Below are 16678 nucleotides of genomic sequence, written 5' to 3'. Positions count from 1 at the left end.
CGTCCTTTGGCAGGAGCTTGCATAAAGCAGGGTATGCATTAATGAGTAGAAAGATCTTTATTTTGCTGCACTGAGGTGAGAAAGCATTGATGGTGATGTCTGCCTGTCTCTTTATGCCATCACCTTTATCTCCCAGCACAGTGAGGCAGGCCCAGGAATGCAGTCTGTCCTCTGTGTTGGATAAAATAGCACCCTGACTCCTGCTTCCCTGGGATCTGGGAATAATTTAAAAGGCAGATTTTAACATTCCTGGCTCCAAATAGAGGAGCCACCATGTTGTTTTTCTGGTCACAAGCCACATGAAATGTAATCCATTAAAAAGCCATCACGGGCTGCTGCGAAGGACCTGGCCATCCCTGTGAGGTACCGCATTCTTAAAAAGGCTCTCTCTGTCCCTGGCACCAACTGAGTGCCCTTTTATAAATATTTGGAATAAATGAATAAACTATTGAAATTCCTCAGAAGGGCAAGGCAAGATTTCTGCAAGCAGTGTGGGGCAAGCATGAGTCATCAGGTAAAACTCCTGAGCGATTGGCACATCTACAAATGGTCAGTAAATATCTAAATCAGGAAATATCATCTGAAAGACAGTAATTTATTTTATTGATCGATAGCTAAGAAATACAGTAAAGAAAATCTCTCAAAATATCAACCAGTTTATCAAAAAGTTAAAGCACAATAAAGTGTAGAGGTCATGGACTCCAGCAAAAACCCTCCTGTGAAATGTAACAGAAGCACAAACATTAATTCTGACATTTACACTTAGAAAAGAGACCTGTAAGAAAGAAATATAAAAAGAAACTTAAAACTAAGCAACCTGAACAATGGGAAAGTAAATCAACACCAATATAAAACACGTATGCCTCATCATCTGCTGCTTCCCATGGCCCAAAGCCTTACGAAATACAGTGCTTGCTTGGCTTGCATTTGGAAAAATATGGTGTGTCCAAATTACTATTTTTTAAAAATACAGATACGAAAGAAAAAATAGTGCAAAAATTCAGCACTTCTGGGAACATGCAGACCAAGAAAAAAAGAAAATTGCTCTAAGAGGAATCTTTTTGCCAAGCAGAGAATAAGCGCAGGGCTTGCCAATTGTGTAATGCCTGCTTGAAGGCGACAGCACTCACAGATATTTAAGGGAGCACCAGATCATAAATGAGTGGCAACTTGGAGGAATTCCCAGAAAAAAAAAGAAGAAATTGCAGGAATAAATTGCAGGACGTTTTACCAATGCAAAAGGTGACATCTGAGGAAGAACCAGCCGAAGGTTGCAGCAACACGTGGCTGCTGCTTACAAGTCTTCGGTAAGAAGCAGCAGCGATTGCAACGGGCGGCACATCTGGAGTTGTGCATCTGGACTGACCACATACTTGGTGCCAGACCTGCAGTGGCCCACGCTTGCGGCAGGACAAATCCACCATCGGCTTTCCTGTCACCCAGGAAAGCACCAGCAAAAGCAGGGCCAGAGGCAACGGCTGGTGCTGCCGAGTGCCAGCGTCCACCTGGCCAGTCCCTGTCCTGCCTCCCCCAGCACGTTGCATGTTAGTTTAAATACCCAGGCTTTGATTGATACCAAGTGTCTCCTAGCCTGGCAGCACACCCCTCACAAGTGGTTTTTAGTTGTTAATAAACCATGAAGGAGGGAGGTTCGGCAGATGGCAGAGCAGGTATTCCTGCAGGGACAGAGGGGGTTCCTGAGGTTAAGGATATTGCAGCAGGGCATGCTTTGTGTCCCAGCGCCTTCCCTGGCTGCTTTCAAGGACCAGGAAGGGAAACCTTCCCCAGGTGGGACTCATGCAGGGGCCCTCCTTCACCCCTTCCTCCCACTGTTTCAGTTATCTCCCTCATTTTCCAACTCTGGCTGCGCTTAGCTGCTCAGGTCCCTGCTGTAAATCTAGCAAATGCCCAGCAGGCTTGGCCAGGAGCTCAGGGCACACAGCCCCACGGCTGCTCCCCCGAGAGAAGGAAGAAGAGCAGGATGGCCCTAGTGTCATACTGCTGGCGTGGCTCAGCACGCAGGCACAGGAGCTGGTGCCATGGCAGCCAGCAGTGGTCTCCAAAACAGGATGAGGCCCTTATGGCCAACAGGGCTCTGCTGGGATATCTGCTTGGACAGATCTACACAGGAGACTGTCATCCAGGTGTGGCTCCAGCAGGATCCGCATCTGGGCTTTGTGGAAGGGATTTGAAATCTCTCATGAAGCACATATACAGCAGCTTCCATTTGCCACCACCACAGTATTTAGCAGGACCATTGACAGCTACGAACACGCGTGAATCCCAGCAAGAAGCCATGGGTACTTTTACCCTTCATTCAAGGAAGCAAAGCAGAGCAGCATCAGAGGACTCTTCTCTACCAAGTTCAGCCAAGAGTGACCAACAGGTTTAAAACTCCATAGTGAGGGACAGATGGATGGACACCCACATAAACCACCCTGGTAGGAAGGCACAGTCCGGCTCGAGAGGGAAAATCTGTTCTCCATGCCCTAGTAGCAGCTGGGCATTACTGCACTCTGGGGAGGTGCAGCATCCTCTTTCCCTGCCTGCGTCAAAGCTTGTGAAGCAGGAATGATTTTGCTGCCCAGTGAAAATCCGGTGCTGATTCCAAGGGCTGGGCAAGAATAAAATTGGGATCATTAGATATTCAGGGGAGGAAAGAATAAGAAGCGGCCACTCATTAAAACGTGCCCCCTTTTGACTTCTCACCTCTGCTAGGGAAGTATCCAATTATTTCTTAAATGACCCGGATATTTTTTGCCTCAGCCTCCTTGCCTGGTTAGCCTTTTCACATATTTATTATTCTTTGCATGAAATAATACTTCCTGACATCTGTTCCCAGTTTGTTTCTCTTTAATTTCCATTTATAGCACATTTTCCTATCCTCTGACCACGTTAAAATAAGACAATAAGTATGTTTGACACAGTGCAAGTTAGTTACGATCATGATCCTTCCCTGACCTTGATTTTATTTTTTTTAAACACGCGCTAAAACACAGAAAAAACATTTTAATGAACTTTGGTGAAAAAGCAAGTGGAAAGCTCAGAGAATCAGCAACCACTCAGCATTTCACACTCGCCCTGGCAGCCAGTTACCCAGACGTGAGGATGAGTTGGTGGTTACAGTCCAGTTCCACTCTGACAAATACCAGCTAGAGGCAAACGGAGAAAGCAAGCAGCCGTGGGCTGTGCAATCCCTCCACGAGACAGAGGGGAGAACCAGGTAGGACACAAGGCAGCAGTGGGAGATGCAAAGGAAAAGAAATTTTAATTCCCAGTGGAGTGATAAAAATTGGCTTGAGTGATGCTTTCCCTTCTGACCAGGCAGATGGGGAAAGGTGCCCTTCCCTTGTTCTGAAGAGAGAATTTGCTTCCAAGTACCATCTGGCAAATCCACAAGCAATAAATTCACAAGGAGAAACAATGAGAAGTACTTTAGTTATGGCACAGGAACCTTTTATGTTGTCATCCCTATCTTGGTACAAGCACTCAATATAATTTTAGCTCAGGAGGAGGTTGCTCATGAAGTTAAAATAAAATTCAAAGAATCAATGTAGCCTCCAACTAAACGTGTGCACACGCCTTCCTGTTATATAACAAAGCAAACCAGTGAGACGGTGTCATCTCCACCATTTTACAGACTACCATGCAGTTCTCCAGCAGGGACCATCATGCTCTATACAAGTGTTAGCCTGCTCAGAACAGCCCCTCCACATCCTCCTGCCCTGATAAGTTGGTAAGTGTGGTTACTCATCCTGCTGTGACAAGGCTTACAAGGCTGCACCCCTGAACAGAAATATCTGAAACTGAAAACATTTCTGCTCAGTCCTCTTTAGCCGGAAGGGTGGCAGTAGCTGCACAGTTTGGCATCATGGCAGGGAAACGTGGGTGCCTGCAACAGCTCCGAGCCACAGCAACCTTGGCAGCTCAGATCATGATGCCTCGTATGTACCTTATCTGCCTCTGGAAGCTTTTTTTCACACAACTGTTTTACCGATAGGGCTTTAACCTGCCAGGTTGTCAAGGGCGTTTTCCTTTTAGCCAAATTCCATGCTGCACACTAGAAATCTTGGATTTAATCTGAGTTTTTTTGAGGTCAAGGCAAACCGCATGACAAACAGGACTAAGAGGAGCCAAGTTAAACTGTACCCTGACAAAGCACCACCCTCTCTACACCGCTCTCCAGGGCTGCAGCACCGCAGCTCGAGAGCCAGAAGGCTGATGAGGGTGGACGGTCTTCAGAGAAGCATATCAGAAGTGGCTTTAAAGGCTCACCAGCACGTTGCTGGATCAGGCGCTCAGCACACACTGAAGGGTTGCTCCTTTTGGGAAACCAGCATCACCTCCCACCACGCAAGAGATGTTCTTTATTGTCCCCTGGCTGCCTGCAGCATGGGGAAGGTGTGACCCAATGGGCAGCAATGTTGGCCACCTCACATCCTTGTGAACTGTTTATTTAATCTTAAGGAGCATTGAGGCTTGCGGTTACAGAAATGTACCTTTGTGTCTCTGCTCCCTGAACTCACTGCACTTCATCGACCCTCCTGGGCTTTAAGCTCTAAGCAGGCAGAGTTTGCGTGGGTGGATGTGTCCTACATAGCCCATGGTTTGAAAGGATGAGTCTCTCCTAGTTTGCCTGTTTCTTCTGCCCGTCTCTCCCCTACCATAACTAGTCAATTTACCTTTGCTGTTCATCGAGCCCTGTATTTACAGCATCTGGAAGACTCAAAAATTGATTGAGGGGAAAAAGAAAAAAAGCTACACTGCACTCGAAAGACTAATTGTGCAAAGCCTGATGAGAACAGCACTGCCGGCACCTTGGAGAACAGGCCTAGGGGAGGGGAGTGAGAAAGCTTCACAGTGTGACTTAGCCCACACCTAGTTGTGAATACATTGTGTAGTTATAACTACAGTTATATAACTGTATATATATGGGATTTAAACAATCATTACCCACATTATGTGTAAAACCAGAAATTATGGAAAAGTACCACGGGACATTAGTTTTCTGCATTGGAATTTCTTTATTTGGTTAAGTGGTCTGCGTCAACAATGTCATGCTCTCTTCTATTTCTGAGAGTTTCTTCAGCATCTGGCTCACCTTGGCCTCATCGAACTCCAGACAGAGAAACTCCGATTCCTACAAAACAAAATTGCAAGAACAATAGTTGAGAAAGATAATGTTTTTTCAGGCATAAAGTGGAGGCAGAATAGCAAGTTCTGGCATCCTGACAATTTGTTTCCTGTGCCTCCTTTTTTTCTTGGTACCACCTCAATAACCTCAGTAGACGCAGAGGTTGGCTGCACACCCAGCGAGCGAGAGCAGCACGTGCTGGCAATCTAGCCAGTGGCTGTCAAAGAGGGCACAGGAAGGCTGAGCTCTGCCCACCTTTCCTTTCAACACAGGCATCAGTCTGGGTTCCTCCTTACCTACAGAGTTTCACAAACTTTGTAGAAATTTAATTATATCTCAGACTTCCACTTTTCCTTCCAATCTAGTGATCCCCAAAGCTGTTGCTACAGATGCTAGGAACTGCAAAGTGGTTGGAGCCACAACAGAAAGCTCGTCACATATCAAAAACTACATTTTATATAGGGGAAAACAGGAATTCAAAACAGGAATCCAAAAGCCTTGTACAGGACATTCCAATCTGAAAATTCAGCAAAGTTTTATATTCTCTTATGCCTGGGCTCTAGTGTCAATTTTAAACACCGAAGCAAGTTAGGAAGCAGCACTGATTTCCTCTGAAAAGTCCTGTCACATCTCAAAAGGTAGTTATTCTCTGACAAGCTGAATATTGGGATATAGTAAAAGGATTTTATCAAAAACCTAGAAAATACAGAAAAACCATGCATAATACATCTATATACATCAAGTTGTAACCATACAGAACTCATTAATGAACACTAATGTGAAAAGGCCCCCTGAGATCTGCAGCCCATCAGCCTTACCTACTCTATGTCTATAATTACAAAGTATTTCCTGTAGTGATTCTGGCAGAATCACAGAATCACAGAATCACAGAATAACCAGGTTGGAAGAGACCCACCGGATCACCGAGTCCAACCGTTCCTACCAAACACTAAACCATATCCCTCAGCACCTCGTCCACCCGTGCCTTAAACACCTCCAGGGAAGGTGACTCAACCACCTCCCTGGGCAGCCTGTTCCAGTGCCCAATGACCCTTTCTGTAAAGAATTTTTTCCTAACGTCTAGCCTAAACCTCCCCTGGCGGAGCTTGAGGCCATTCCCTCTTGTCCTGTCCCCTGTCACTTGGGAAGTAACATTTGAGATTGCTGGGAGTGTGGCTGTGTACTAACAGTCCCCCCAGGAGAAGCACCAACAGTGACAGAGAAACAAATTGAAAATATTTGAAAATTAAAGTGCAGCCTATATGGAGGGAGGTTTCCTTGGAAACACTGGAAGAGTTTCAGCCACCAGAATCACTGTATATCCACTGAATTTCTATACGCAACATAGACTCTGCAGTGCTTATAAAAGTAGAAGGGCATCTCCAGGTCTTTTCTGTTTTCTATCTGACTAAAATTTCTACCATTACTTCAAAATACATTTTTTCCACACAATTAGCATCTACCCACACCACTGCAACTTCATCCTTTTCATTATAGAATTAGTATTTAAAACACAAGGATATAATCATTGGACAAATTAAACCCATCAGTTTTCACTAAGTACATTATAGAACAGCTACAAGCATTTCCCCCAGGCATCAAGAATAGTTTTACCTTTTACCTTCTCTCGCTCTACCAAGAATTCCCACGTTCTTTCATTTTTTATAAGAATCAAACCTGCAAGTGAGATACCAACCAAAATGCTGACAGAAGCAGCAAGGGGATAATTTTGTGTGCAATTATCACAAAAGGCACTGCCAGAAGAACGCTAACAGGAAAGAACGGAGGTGCCAGCAGTGATTGGGAAGCCAAGCATGTGAAGTGCAGGGAAGGGTTGTGCTGGACATCAGTCACATGGGGAACTACCGCAATTCAAGGCAGAAATGGAAGGGTGATTAAAACCATAAAATGGGAAACTGTTAAAGAAAGACCTTGTAAAATGAGAGCAGCATGTACTTTAAACTCTTTTTTTGTCTTCCAATATCACTGTCTTTCCCCTCATGCTGGTCCTTCAGTGTTGGTAAGACACTTGCTGTAGTGAGTCAGTCTTTGAGAAATGTTTATTATCTATCTGCTAACAACCAAACCAGTCAATAGATCAAGGTGCAGTGATCAAGTTATGTATTTAGTATGCAGAAAATGTTCCACAGAATTAAGGAGAAAGTTGACTGAATGAAGTATCAGTAAAGTTCAGGAATAATCACATAACAAAATACATACCACGTAGAATATACACATGACTATTCAGAAAGGCCTTAGCCTGAGCAAGCGGTTCTGCTCACAAACAGCATCTTATTGGAGACTATTACTGTACGCTGTATTTGTTAGCTTGTTTTTTTTTAAATAATTGTTCTATAGTATCACTTAGTACATTCCAAAGCATCACAAAAGTATCATTAAACATTCGGGATCAATAACAACGCAGATACAAAATCCAGGACTTGGAAGCAAATCTGTCTTGCACCATTTTTCTTGTCCTTTGCAATGGCTATTGACACGTCTTATGGAAAACACTTTGTATAAAATATCTCTGCAAGTATAATTACAACAAAACATAATTGCAGCTGGTTGCTGTGCAGAAAGTAAATGTTTGGTATGGAATTTGACAGTTTAACTCCATTTGACAGTGGGTTTTCTTGTAGTTCCCTGTCTGATTACGAGTGCACTGAAAAACATCTAGGTCAGATCTGCTTGAAGAAGATATGTTTGCAGGAGATTGCATAAGAAAGCCTGAACAAATGCCTGAAATATCTCTCTATGCATTCCTTGATTAGGAAGCACTGTAAAAGTCAAATCTCAAGCAATCTTTTAGTTAACCCCTGAGGCTTTGTGAAGGATGGTGCTGTAACCAGATCACAGACCTTTGATGGAGTAAACCATTCCCCACTGAAATGAGCAAAACCGGGCAGCGTCAGCCCAACCAGTGCAACTGCTGCACATCAGGACTGCAAAGCCAATGCCTCTTCGGCTGCCCCAGCTAAATCCCCCTGGTTTTCGCACCCTTGTTTTCCCAGAGCAGAGCAGAAAATAGTTTTGAGCTCGCATTCACAGAAGAGCTATTGCAGAAGCAGAAGCTTTTCTCACGAACCGAATATCATTATCTGTAATGTGTTAAAAGTCTTGTTTCACAGACAACATCTGAAAACACCTCTTCTCCCTGAAACCTGCCCTCTCTTTCCTCAACTCATGTGCCACAGCCACGAACTGATTTCTGTCGTGACCTTTTAGGGAATGAGTATGCAGCCCTGAGTCACAGTCCTTGACAGGACGAACTCTGAGGCCAAACTCCTGTTGACTTCTGTGGCTTTCCAACCACAACTGAAGTCTGGAACAGACTTCCCCAGGCCAAGGTCTGCTCATGAAAACTTTAAGCACTGCATAAGCTGATTTTATGGCATAATAACACAGTGAGTGTTAGTGGACAGGAGAAGAGCGAAGCTCCCAGGCCTGGTGGAGATGTTTTCGCACGAGCCTAAGGCATAAGAAGATTTTTTTTCCCCCCTTTTCAGGTTTTGTCAGGTATAAGGAATGTAAATTGGTCAAAAGGACACTCTTGGATTACACCAAGTCTCTTCATGCCACTTTATACAAGTGTTAAGTGTACTCGTGCTTTATCTGTAAAGCAGCTAAAACTCTCCTATGTGGATTGGATGGTATCTAAATAGTTATCACACCCTCATGTGAACCAACTTAAAATATGACCAAGAGGGCTGTAAATCAGGCTGCTCAGAACTGGGGTTGAGTTTTATTTAATGCTTCATTAGTTTATATCCTCTGCAAAGTTCCAAAGAAGGAGAAAAAAGGAAGAAAAAAGAAGATGGAGCTGTGAAATTAAAACTTCCCAGCAGTTCCCTAAGGTACTCTCCAGGAGCAGGACAAAATTGGTGTTTCTGCTACTTCTCAGTAAGAACCAAAGCATCCCTTTTAATACTTCCTATTGTTATATAATTTTTCAGCCTAGTTGGATCTCTTGTAGTTAAGCAAACCCAAAATGGAATAAGTTGTTCATTAACAATAAACCCAGAAGCTAACAAACAGGAACATCAACAGGCTACCAAACACTCCTTTATCTGAAACCACAAAACACTCATTGACCTGCTGTAGTTTCATGCCTGAAGTTCAAGTAACCGTGCCTCAAAGCCTCGAAGCTCTTGCTTACCAGACTGAAATCGGGACTTCAGCTGAGCCCTTCACAAAGATGATACGGTCTTTGGAAAAAGGCATGTGTATGCTCACAAGCAGGGTTCTTAAAGCACATGCATGTGTGATGGAAACAGCATGTGCATCCTCACCTTCAGGTCGGAAAGCCAAGCTCGATGCTCTCAGAAAGGTGTAGGAACAGACGTCCACATCCTGCAACTGTCTCAGCTTTCTCCCCACATACTTTCCCACCCCTCCCCCCGCTTTCCCTCCTGAGCCTAGGCTATAAAAAGGAGCTGCAAAACAAACATCCAAGAAACACAAACTCCCCCCAGCCATTAATTAGGTCTTCTAGGTTTTTTTTCTTTTTCAGGAACAAGAGAGAGCTGCAAAAATATTTATAGGAGAGACTAAGAGAAACATAACTTTCTCTGTCTCAGTAACTACTTTAAAAAAACCCCGTGTATTTTTAGAAAAACCAACTCTCACACATTCAAAACTTAAAAAAATACAATTGTTCTCTATGGCATCAGTTTTACCAGCTGCTTAAAACTGCTCCCAGCACCTTTGATACCTCTAGTATTTTTAAGTTTTAGCCATTATATTGGAAAACCAAAACGGAAAGCCTCTGAATTCATGTTTTATTTTACTCATACTCATTTCCACTTGATTTGGAGACCTCCTACTACATTCTACTACACTGGTCACTGCCAGGACTGCAATGTACGTTGGTAGTGAATTTGCTTTGGATCTTGAAGTGTCCTGACTAAGGTTCATTCCACAGGCCGGCGCATTGGCTTAGGTCATCTCCCGACACAGGAGTTAGGAATTCAGCTTTGCAAGTGAACAGTGGTCGCAAGGGAGGGTACTGGTTGCTGGTATGGCTGCAATCAGTGAGGTGCTATGCCTCACGCTCTCTGGCCCAAGGACAATGAAGGTTGCTACATGCAAATATTTGCCTACCCAGGTGGAAACAGCTTAGACAAAGCCTTGTGAGAGGTAAGGGGTCGGAAACAAAAGTTGTTCAGCAACCAATCAAAGATGCCACAGTGTTTATGACAACCTTAACAACCCACAACCTAGGTGGGTTCAGAGGCCCAGGAGCTTTCTTCCATTGTACCAGGGAAGTGCTGCTAAGCTGAGCTGGCTGCCTACCAGGAGAGCAGGTCTCCATGGTTCAGCGGAGGTGTCACATGCAAAGCGAGAGGAAGCCAACTCCACCTTCACACAGGCAGCACTCTGTGATATTCAGGGAAATGAGAGAGAGAAGTCTGGTTAGATACTACTTCATATAAGAAGCAGTCACATTTTAGAACCTTATGGAAAGAGAATACAGGCAATGCGGTGTGCCCATCCTTGCCTCCATGGATTTCAGACATGCCAGAGTGAGTGCAGGTCCATGTCCCATGGGAACAATCTCACACACAGCTCCTTAATTTGGGGTCCCAGGGGCACTGGGCTCTGAACGCCACTACAAGAGGGGCCTGCAGAAAGATAACTCCTTCAGATCACACGGAAGTGGAAGAGCAGAGATGCCGTGAACTGGGACCCACAGACCCTGTCCTGAGTGATCAGAAGGGAAGAAGAAACCTCAATGATACCTCATGATGGGCAGCCATCAGCCAACACAGCAGGCCCATGGACAAAAGCCTTCTCAACATGATGTGATGCTTGTAACATCATAGAATCAGTAGGTTGGAAAAGACCCACTAGGTCATCGAGTCCAACCATTCCTACCAATCACTAAACCATGCCCCTCAGCACCTCGTCCACCTGTTTAAAACACCTCCAGGGATGGCGACTCAACCACCTCCCTGGGCAGCCTCTGCCAGGGCCCAATGACCCTTTCTGTGAAATATTTTTTCCTAATGTCCAGCCTAAATCTCCCCTGGCGGAGCTTGAGGCCATTCCCTCTTGTCCTGCCCCCTGTCACTTGGGAGAAGAGGCCAGCTCTCTCCTCTCCACAACTTCCTTTCAGGTAGTTGTAGAGAGCAATGAGGTCTCCCCTCAGCCTCCTCTTCTCCAGGCTAAACAACCCCAGCTCTCTCAGCCGTTCCTCATAAGGCCTGTTCTCCAGCCCTTTCACCAGCTTCGTCGCTCTTCTCTGGACTCGTTTCAGAGCCTCAACATCCTTCTTGTGGTGAGGAGCCCAGGACTGAACACAGTATTCAAGGAGTGGTCTCACCAGTGCCAACTACAGAGGGAGAATAACCTCCCATCATTAATGGCTCTTTGTGAAGGAATTATCCAGTTTTTAATTGGAAAGCAAATTTTTCGGAGAGCGAAAAAGGATCAGCTTCTGATGCCTGTGTGTCAATCAGACCTCCAGGTAGAGACACGGACTTTGCACCCAGGCAGCAAAGGGGTATAGTGGTTTCTTGGGTCTCAAGCCTTTTGGTACAGGCAACACAATAATTTACTCCACAGAGGCTGGGAATCAATGTAATTTCATTGTTCTGGAAGACATTTTATTCTCCTGGCTTAAGTTTTGCATTAGATTAGGATGTTTTAAAGACTGAGACACCCCTTGCCTAAGTAAAAAACCCAGCCTGCCTTCAAGCATGCTGGTACCTTTCACTGTGATTAAGAACACACATTAATTTTCAGCCTTCCTAATTTTTTTTTGGACAATACATTAAGTGGCTTTGGAAAGGACCAGCTGATAAAACAGCATTACATCTGCAGTTATGTGTTTGCTTGCTAGCAAGGAAATGTTGTTATCCTTATTAACAGTTTTTGATAGGAGAAGCCAGCATTTCAAAAAAAAGTTATTAACAAGAGAATAGAGTTCAAAAGTGTTGTCTTCTCTTTGGGCCGAAGCCCAAACACTGAAAAGCTGGGGAGGGACTCTGTCAGGGAGAGCAGTGATAGGATGAGGGGGAATGGTTTTAAGCTGAAAGAGGGGAGACTGAGATCAGATATTAGGAAGATTTCTTTTTCCTGTGAGAGTGGTGAGGCACTGGCACAGATTTCCCAGAGATGCTGTGGATGCCCCACCCCTGGAGGTGTTCAAGGCCAGGTTCGATGAGGCCTTGAGCAACCTGATCTAGTGAGAGGTGTCCCTGCCCATGGCATTGGGGCTGGAACAGGAAGATCTTTCAGGTCCCTTCCAACCCAAATCATTCTGTTTCTATGATAAATGATTAAAATAAAAATAATCTCATTTCTCTACTTCTCAACAGGTTGTGTGAAAGGAGGAATCAAAGACATTTCTAGCACAGCATTTCCTATAGAAATGAATTTTGCTGCTTTTTATCAACTTCTTAATTCTTTATGTCTAAGCAATAAATAACAAATCACTGAATGTTCTGCAGCCAAGTAGACCTCCTACCTCCACTGCTAACCAGGAAAAATACCATGTATATCTTACATAGGTAATTAATTGCATCACCAGTAAAAAAAGACTCCAGAGTCATGACTGTCAAACCTCTCAGCATTTCATGTTAGGTTGGATAGTAAAACCAGCAGGGAATGCTTCCAAAACTATATAACATTCTGCCATAATACACTGGGACACAACCACATAGTTTTCCATCTGAACAGCTGCCCCAGTCTCCTCCGCAGAAGAGGTGGTGGGCCAGGAGTCATCCGCAGATGGCATCTGACTCATGTATTGTAGGTCAGCACTTGCCACTCTGCACTGGAATGTGTGCAGCAGCTCAGCAGGAGCCTGGAAAGAGCTAACAAGGCTCCCACCAGCCCAGCAGGGTTTCACTGCACCTCTGTGCACCCTGCCAACTTCCCAGCAAGTTCCTCCAGCCATGGGCAGCCTCTTGCTGCAACAATGAGGTGCCAGACACCTTGCTGGGACAGATGTATTGTTTGTAGTGGGGAAAAAGTATCAAACACATAAAATGACAACCTGCCTTTGGAGGATTTTCAGCATACTTAGCTGCCTGAATGGCATGTCTTACATTCAGAAGAAACGAAAGGCTATAAAAAGCCATATAGACTACAAGCTACCCAATCCTCTTCTTTCAAACAAAATTATCTCTGTAAATACGTATCTTAAAAATACCTTTGATGCTATTCTAAGGAAATTGAGGCTTCACTTACATCAGAACAGCAGGGTTAGGGTTAAATCAGTGATGTATTAACACCAGATGAATATCTTACAATTCACAATACAAGCAAATTAGGCTGGAAACAGCATTGCAGGCAGGCTGTAAACGAAACAATTCCGGAGAAAGCTGCTTGGCCAGTGCAGTACAAGGTCACCAAGACATCGCAGAAGCCTGAACTTGCAGTCTGCTTGCATCACACGGGAGCCAGCGCAACAGCAACACCCACAAGCAGAAACAAATGTCACTTTGTTTCCAAGGTATTAATTAATTGGTAGTAAGTCCAATGGAGCTATCATTTCTGTTTCCCGTTTCTGCAAACAAACATTAAAACATTGCTTATCTGGAGCAGAAGAAAACAACTGCACAGGCTTCAATGTAACCTGCTTCAGCAGGTTTAAGCTTACCAAAAAGCCTTCTGGTTTATCTGAAAATGTCAACTCTCCCACTTCCTCCAAATTTGCTAATTACATTTAAATATTATTTTAATAAAACACCTGCAGGGACTATGCTGTAAGTAATGTCCCAAATCACCAGTGCAATAGTATTTCAATAAGAAAATAAATAATGGCTAACGACCTTATCCCATTTTATGCCTTACTGCCCTTACAGAGAGGTACTAACGCTCCCTCTGGCTGTGCTTCCCTCCTCACCGGCTGAGCACCAGAGTGGGTTTTGCCTGTGCCAGTAAGGTCCAGCTTCTCATTCTCACAGCCAAGAACTGCACATTCTCAGTCATCCTTTTTTTTTTATTTCTCATCACTAAAAGCTTATAACTGTAGTTGAAAATAAAGTGTCTGGAAATAGCCAGTGAGGAAACCTAAGGACTGGTGGAGGGGTAGCACGCACCTGACACTGATAATTCCACCTTAGCTTTGCAAGTTAAAAAAAATAGGTACCAGTCTAAGTCCTTTAGATATTTTTTATGCAGTGCTCCATCATGGTCACTTGGCTGGTTTTCACATTGATAGATGTAAGGTCCAAGGTGGCTTTGGTCACTCCTTGGCACACCAGTGCTGCTGCAAGCAGTGGGAGCAGAGGCAGCACTAAGCCAGCAACAGTAAGCTGCCCACAGAGCCCATGGTGCCCACCAGCTCTGCGGTTAAAAGGAAGCTGGCAAACAGCCCCAGTCACGCCAGTGACCTGGCCACTACCAGAAGGCATTAACAGCATGGTCCAGATTAGCGTTATTTAACTAATATGGACAGAAACAATAAGATACTACATTCAAGATTTAGCTAGACCTGCTTATAGACTTGCATGATAAAGAAATGCAAATCTTGATTAAAGAAAAAAAGAAAAGAAGGAAAAAAAATATCCAAACACCCTCTCTCTCATCCCCGCAACAAGAAATAAAAATGAAATCCCAACATAACCTGAAATTCAAACTGGAAATTTTTAAAGCAGTGTAAGGACATATTTTATTTGGAAAAAGCACACCTAAAAGTCATTTTCGCAATGACGGCACCAAGCTGTATTGCAGAAGCCGCCCTTCATTGTAGATGACTCTTACTTACTCATTACTGTGGGAATTTGCCATGGTATTGTCCAATGGCAGAAAATAAATAAACCTTGATAAATAAACCTGATAAACTCACCTCAGCATTATTATTACAGTGTGGTATAGTAGATTTATTAGGCCCTGGGAATTTTTGCAGAAGAGAGCGGTTGGCAAATGGAGCAGCCAGCAAAGGACAATGCATCTGGTGAAACAGAGAGATTGAGTGGTGGCTTCATGTTCCTATCAGCCAAGTGGCACCTGGGGTGAGTCGGAGGTCTCACAGCCTCAAAGCATGTGCTGAGCTCCCCGTCTTGAAGGCACGGCAAACAGTGGAGTCCCCGCTTCTGATGACACAAGTGGCCTTGCCAAGGGCCAATCAACACATACTGATTGACTCAGTCCCCACCTCACCAAGAGGTTTTCAAGAGGTATAAAATTGATACCTGAAAACCCTTTGGGTCAGGGAAACAAAACCGACCACCTTATATGATAGATGGGAGGATGGGCCTGGGCCTCTCTTCCTCCACCAGAAGAAACGTCTTGATAAAAACTGCACCCCTGACTCCATCAGATGATTCCCCGGGAAAATAACTAACTCGAGTCTTCACTGTTACTTGCTTTATACCTAAGTGTTAACCAGTTATAAGTGTTTAAGTGCTAACGCAGCAGTGAATTTGTCAAGGCAATTCCAAAATTGTTTTCATCTGTCACTTTAATTAAGCTACTTCCTGCCTCCAACACAGTGAGATTGTCTGCAAACAGCAGCCTCTGGTTTGGGGACCACAAGTACCAGTCTCTAAGGAGACTTACAGGTAACTGGAATCTGACTTGTGGCCAAAAACACATATAAGCCGACACTCATAATCCTCTAGTCATACTGTTGACCAAGTCTGAGATTTTTAACCTTGCGACTCGATGGGAGGGCCTTCTTAGCCACCTGTCAGAATCTCACCTGTTTAACGTGACACACAGTCACAGAACCATTTAGGCTGGAAAAGACCTTTAAGATCATCAAGTCCAACCATAAACCAATAATACTATGCCTTGCTTCCCAGTCTTTCTTTGGAGGGCCTCTCCTTGGCATCTGGTGCACACAATTCAAACGTGAGTCCAGTATCACTGGCAGTGTTGTCTGGTTAAGAAATACTGGGTTTTTTTCTGCTACATGTCAAAGTAGACAACAAGCCACACTTGATCTTCTTGCAAATCATCAGAGTAGAAGATCCTCCCAGCACAGAGCGCTTCCTTAATACTCCAGGTCTGCATCTCCAAGGAATGGATCATGCCATTCCTAGCAGGACTTGGGGGAGAGGGAGACAGAAATTACCCAAGTAATTCATGCTAAAAACTAATAAAAGATAATGTGTAAGTTATCACAACAATGTTCTTGCAAGTAGGAAAAGAAGACCCAGAAAGAAGAAAAATATTGGATTTGACCTTATTTTTACTTCTTCAAGAATCAGGACAATATTCCATTGAACTAAGTTGAAATACTTTGTATCAGATGTATATAAGAGTGATTTATTTTTGCTGCTTAGACTCTCAGATTAGGAACACCCCATAAGTGGTAAAAAGGGAAAAAAAACCCTGGGCTGCCACGAACTCACTGCAGGGCAATAAAAGTAAGAGATGCTGCATTGAGTGTCCTATCACATTGCAGCAATTGTGACCCCTCTGCAAACTTCAGAAGTTATTTTTAGATTCATTAATATTCTGCAAAATACACGGGGACATATGATAATGACAGCAAAGTCTAGATAACTCCAGAAAAACTGGAATGGACGGCAACCCATTGATTTCATGTCACCACATCTCTGACAATACTAAATTCATTATTTTTAA

At 44.0% G+C, this 16678-nt stretch overlaps 1 protein-coding gene across 2 annotated transcripts in view; it reads right to left on the bottom strand.

Annotated features, from left to right (window-relative positions):
- Positions 1-5004: 5004 nt before the first annotated feature.
- COMMD1 (copper metabolism domain containing 1) overlaps positions 5005-16678 on the bottom strand; it is an 84931-nt gene continuing 73257 nt past the window's right edge. For both annotated transcript variants that reach the window (XM_069852961.1, XM_069852962.1), the window contains one exon: positions 5005-5140. In XM_069852961.1, coding sequence (XP_069709062.1) covers positions 5098-5140 — 43 coding nt within the window. In that variant the 3' untranslated portion in view covers positions 5005-5097. The remainder of the gene's footprint in view (positions 5141-16678) is intronic.

Source organism: Phaenicophaeus curvirostris, chromosome 2 (assembly GCF_032191515.1).
Source record: "Phaenicophaeus curvirostris isolate KB17595 chromosome 2, BPBGC_Pcur_1.0, whole genome shotgun sequence".
NCBI lineage: Eukaryota > Metazoa > Chordata > Aves > Cuculiformes > Cuculidae > Phaenicophaeus > Phaenicophaeus curvirostris.
The sequence above is the reverse complement of the archived record's forward strand: the minus strand, read 5'-3'. Positions and strand labels throughout refer to the sequence as shown.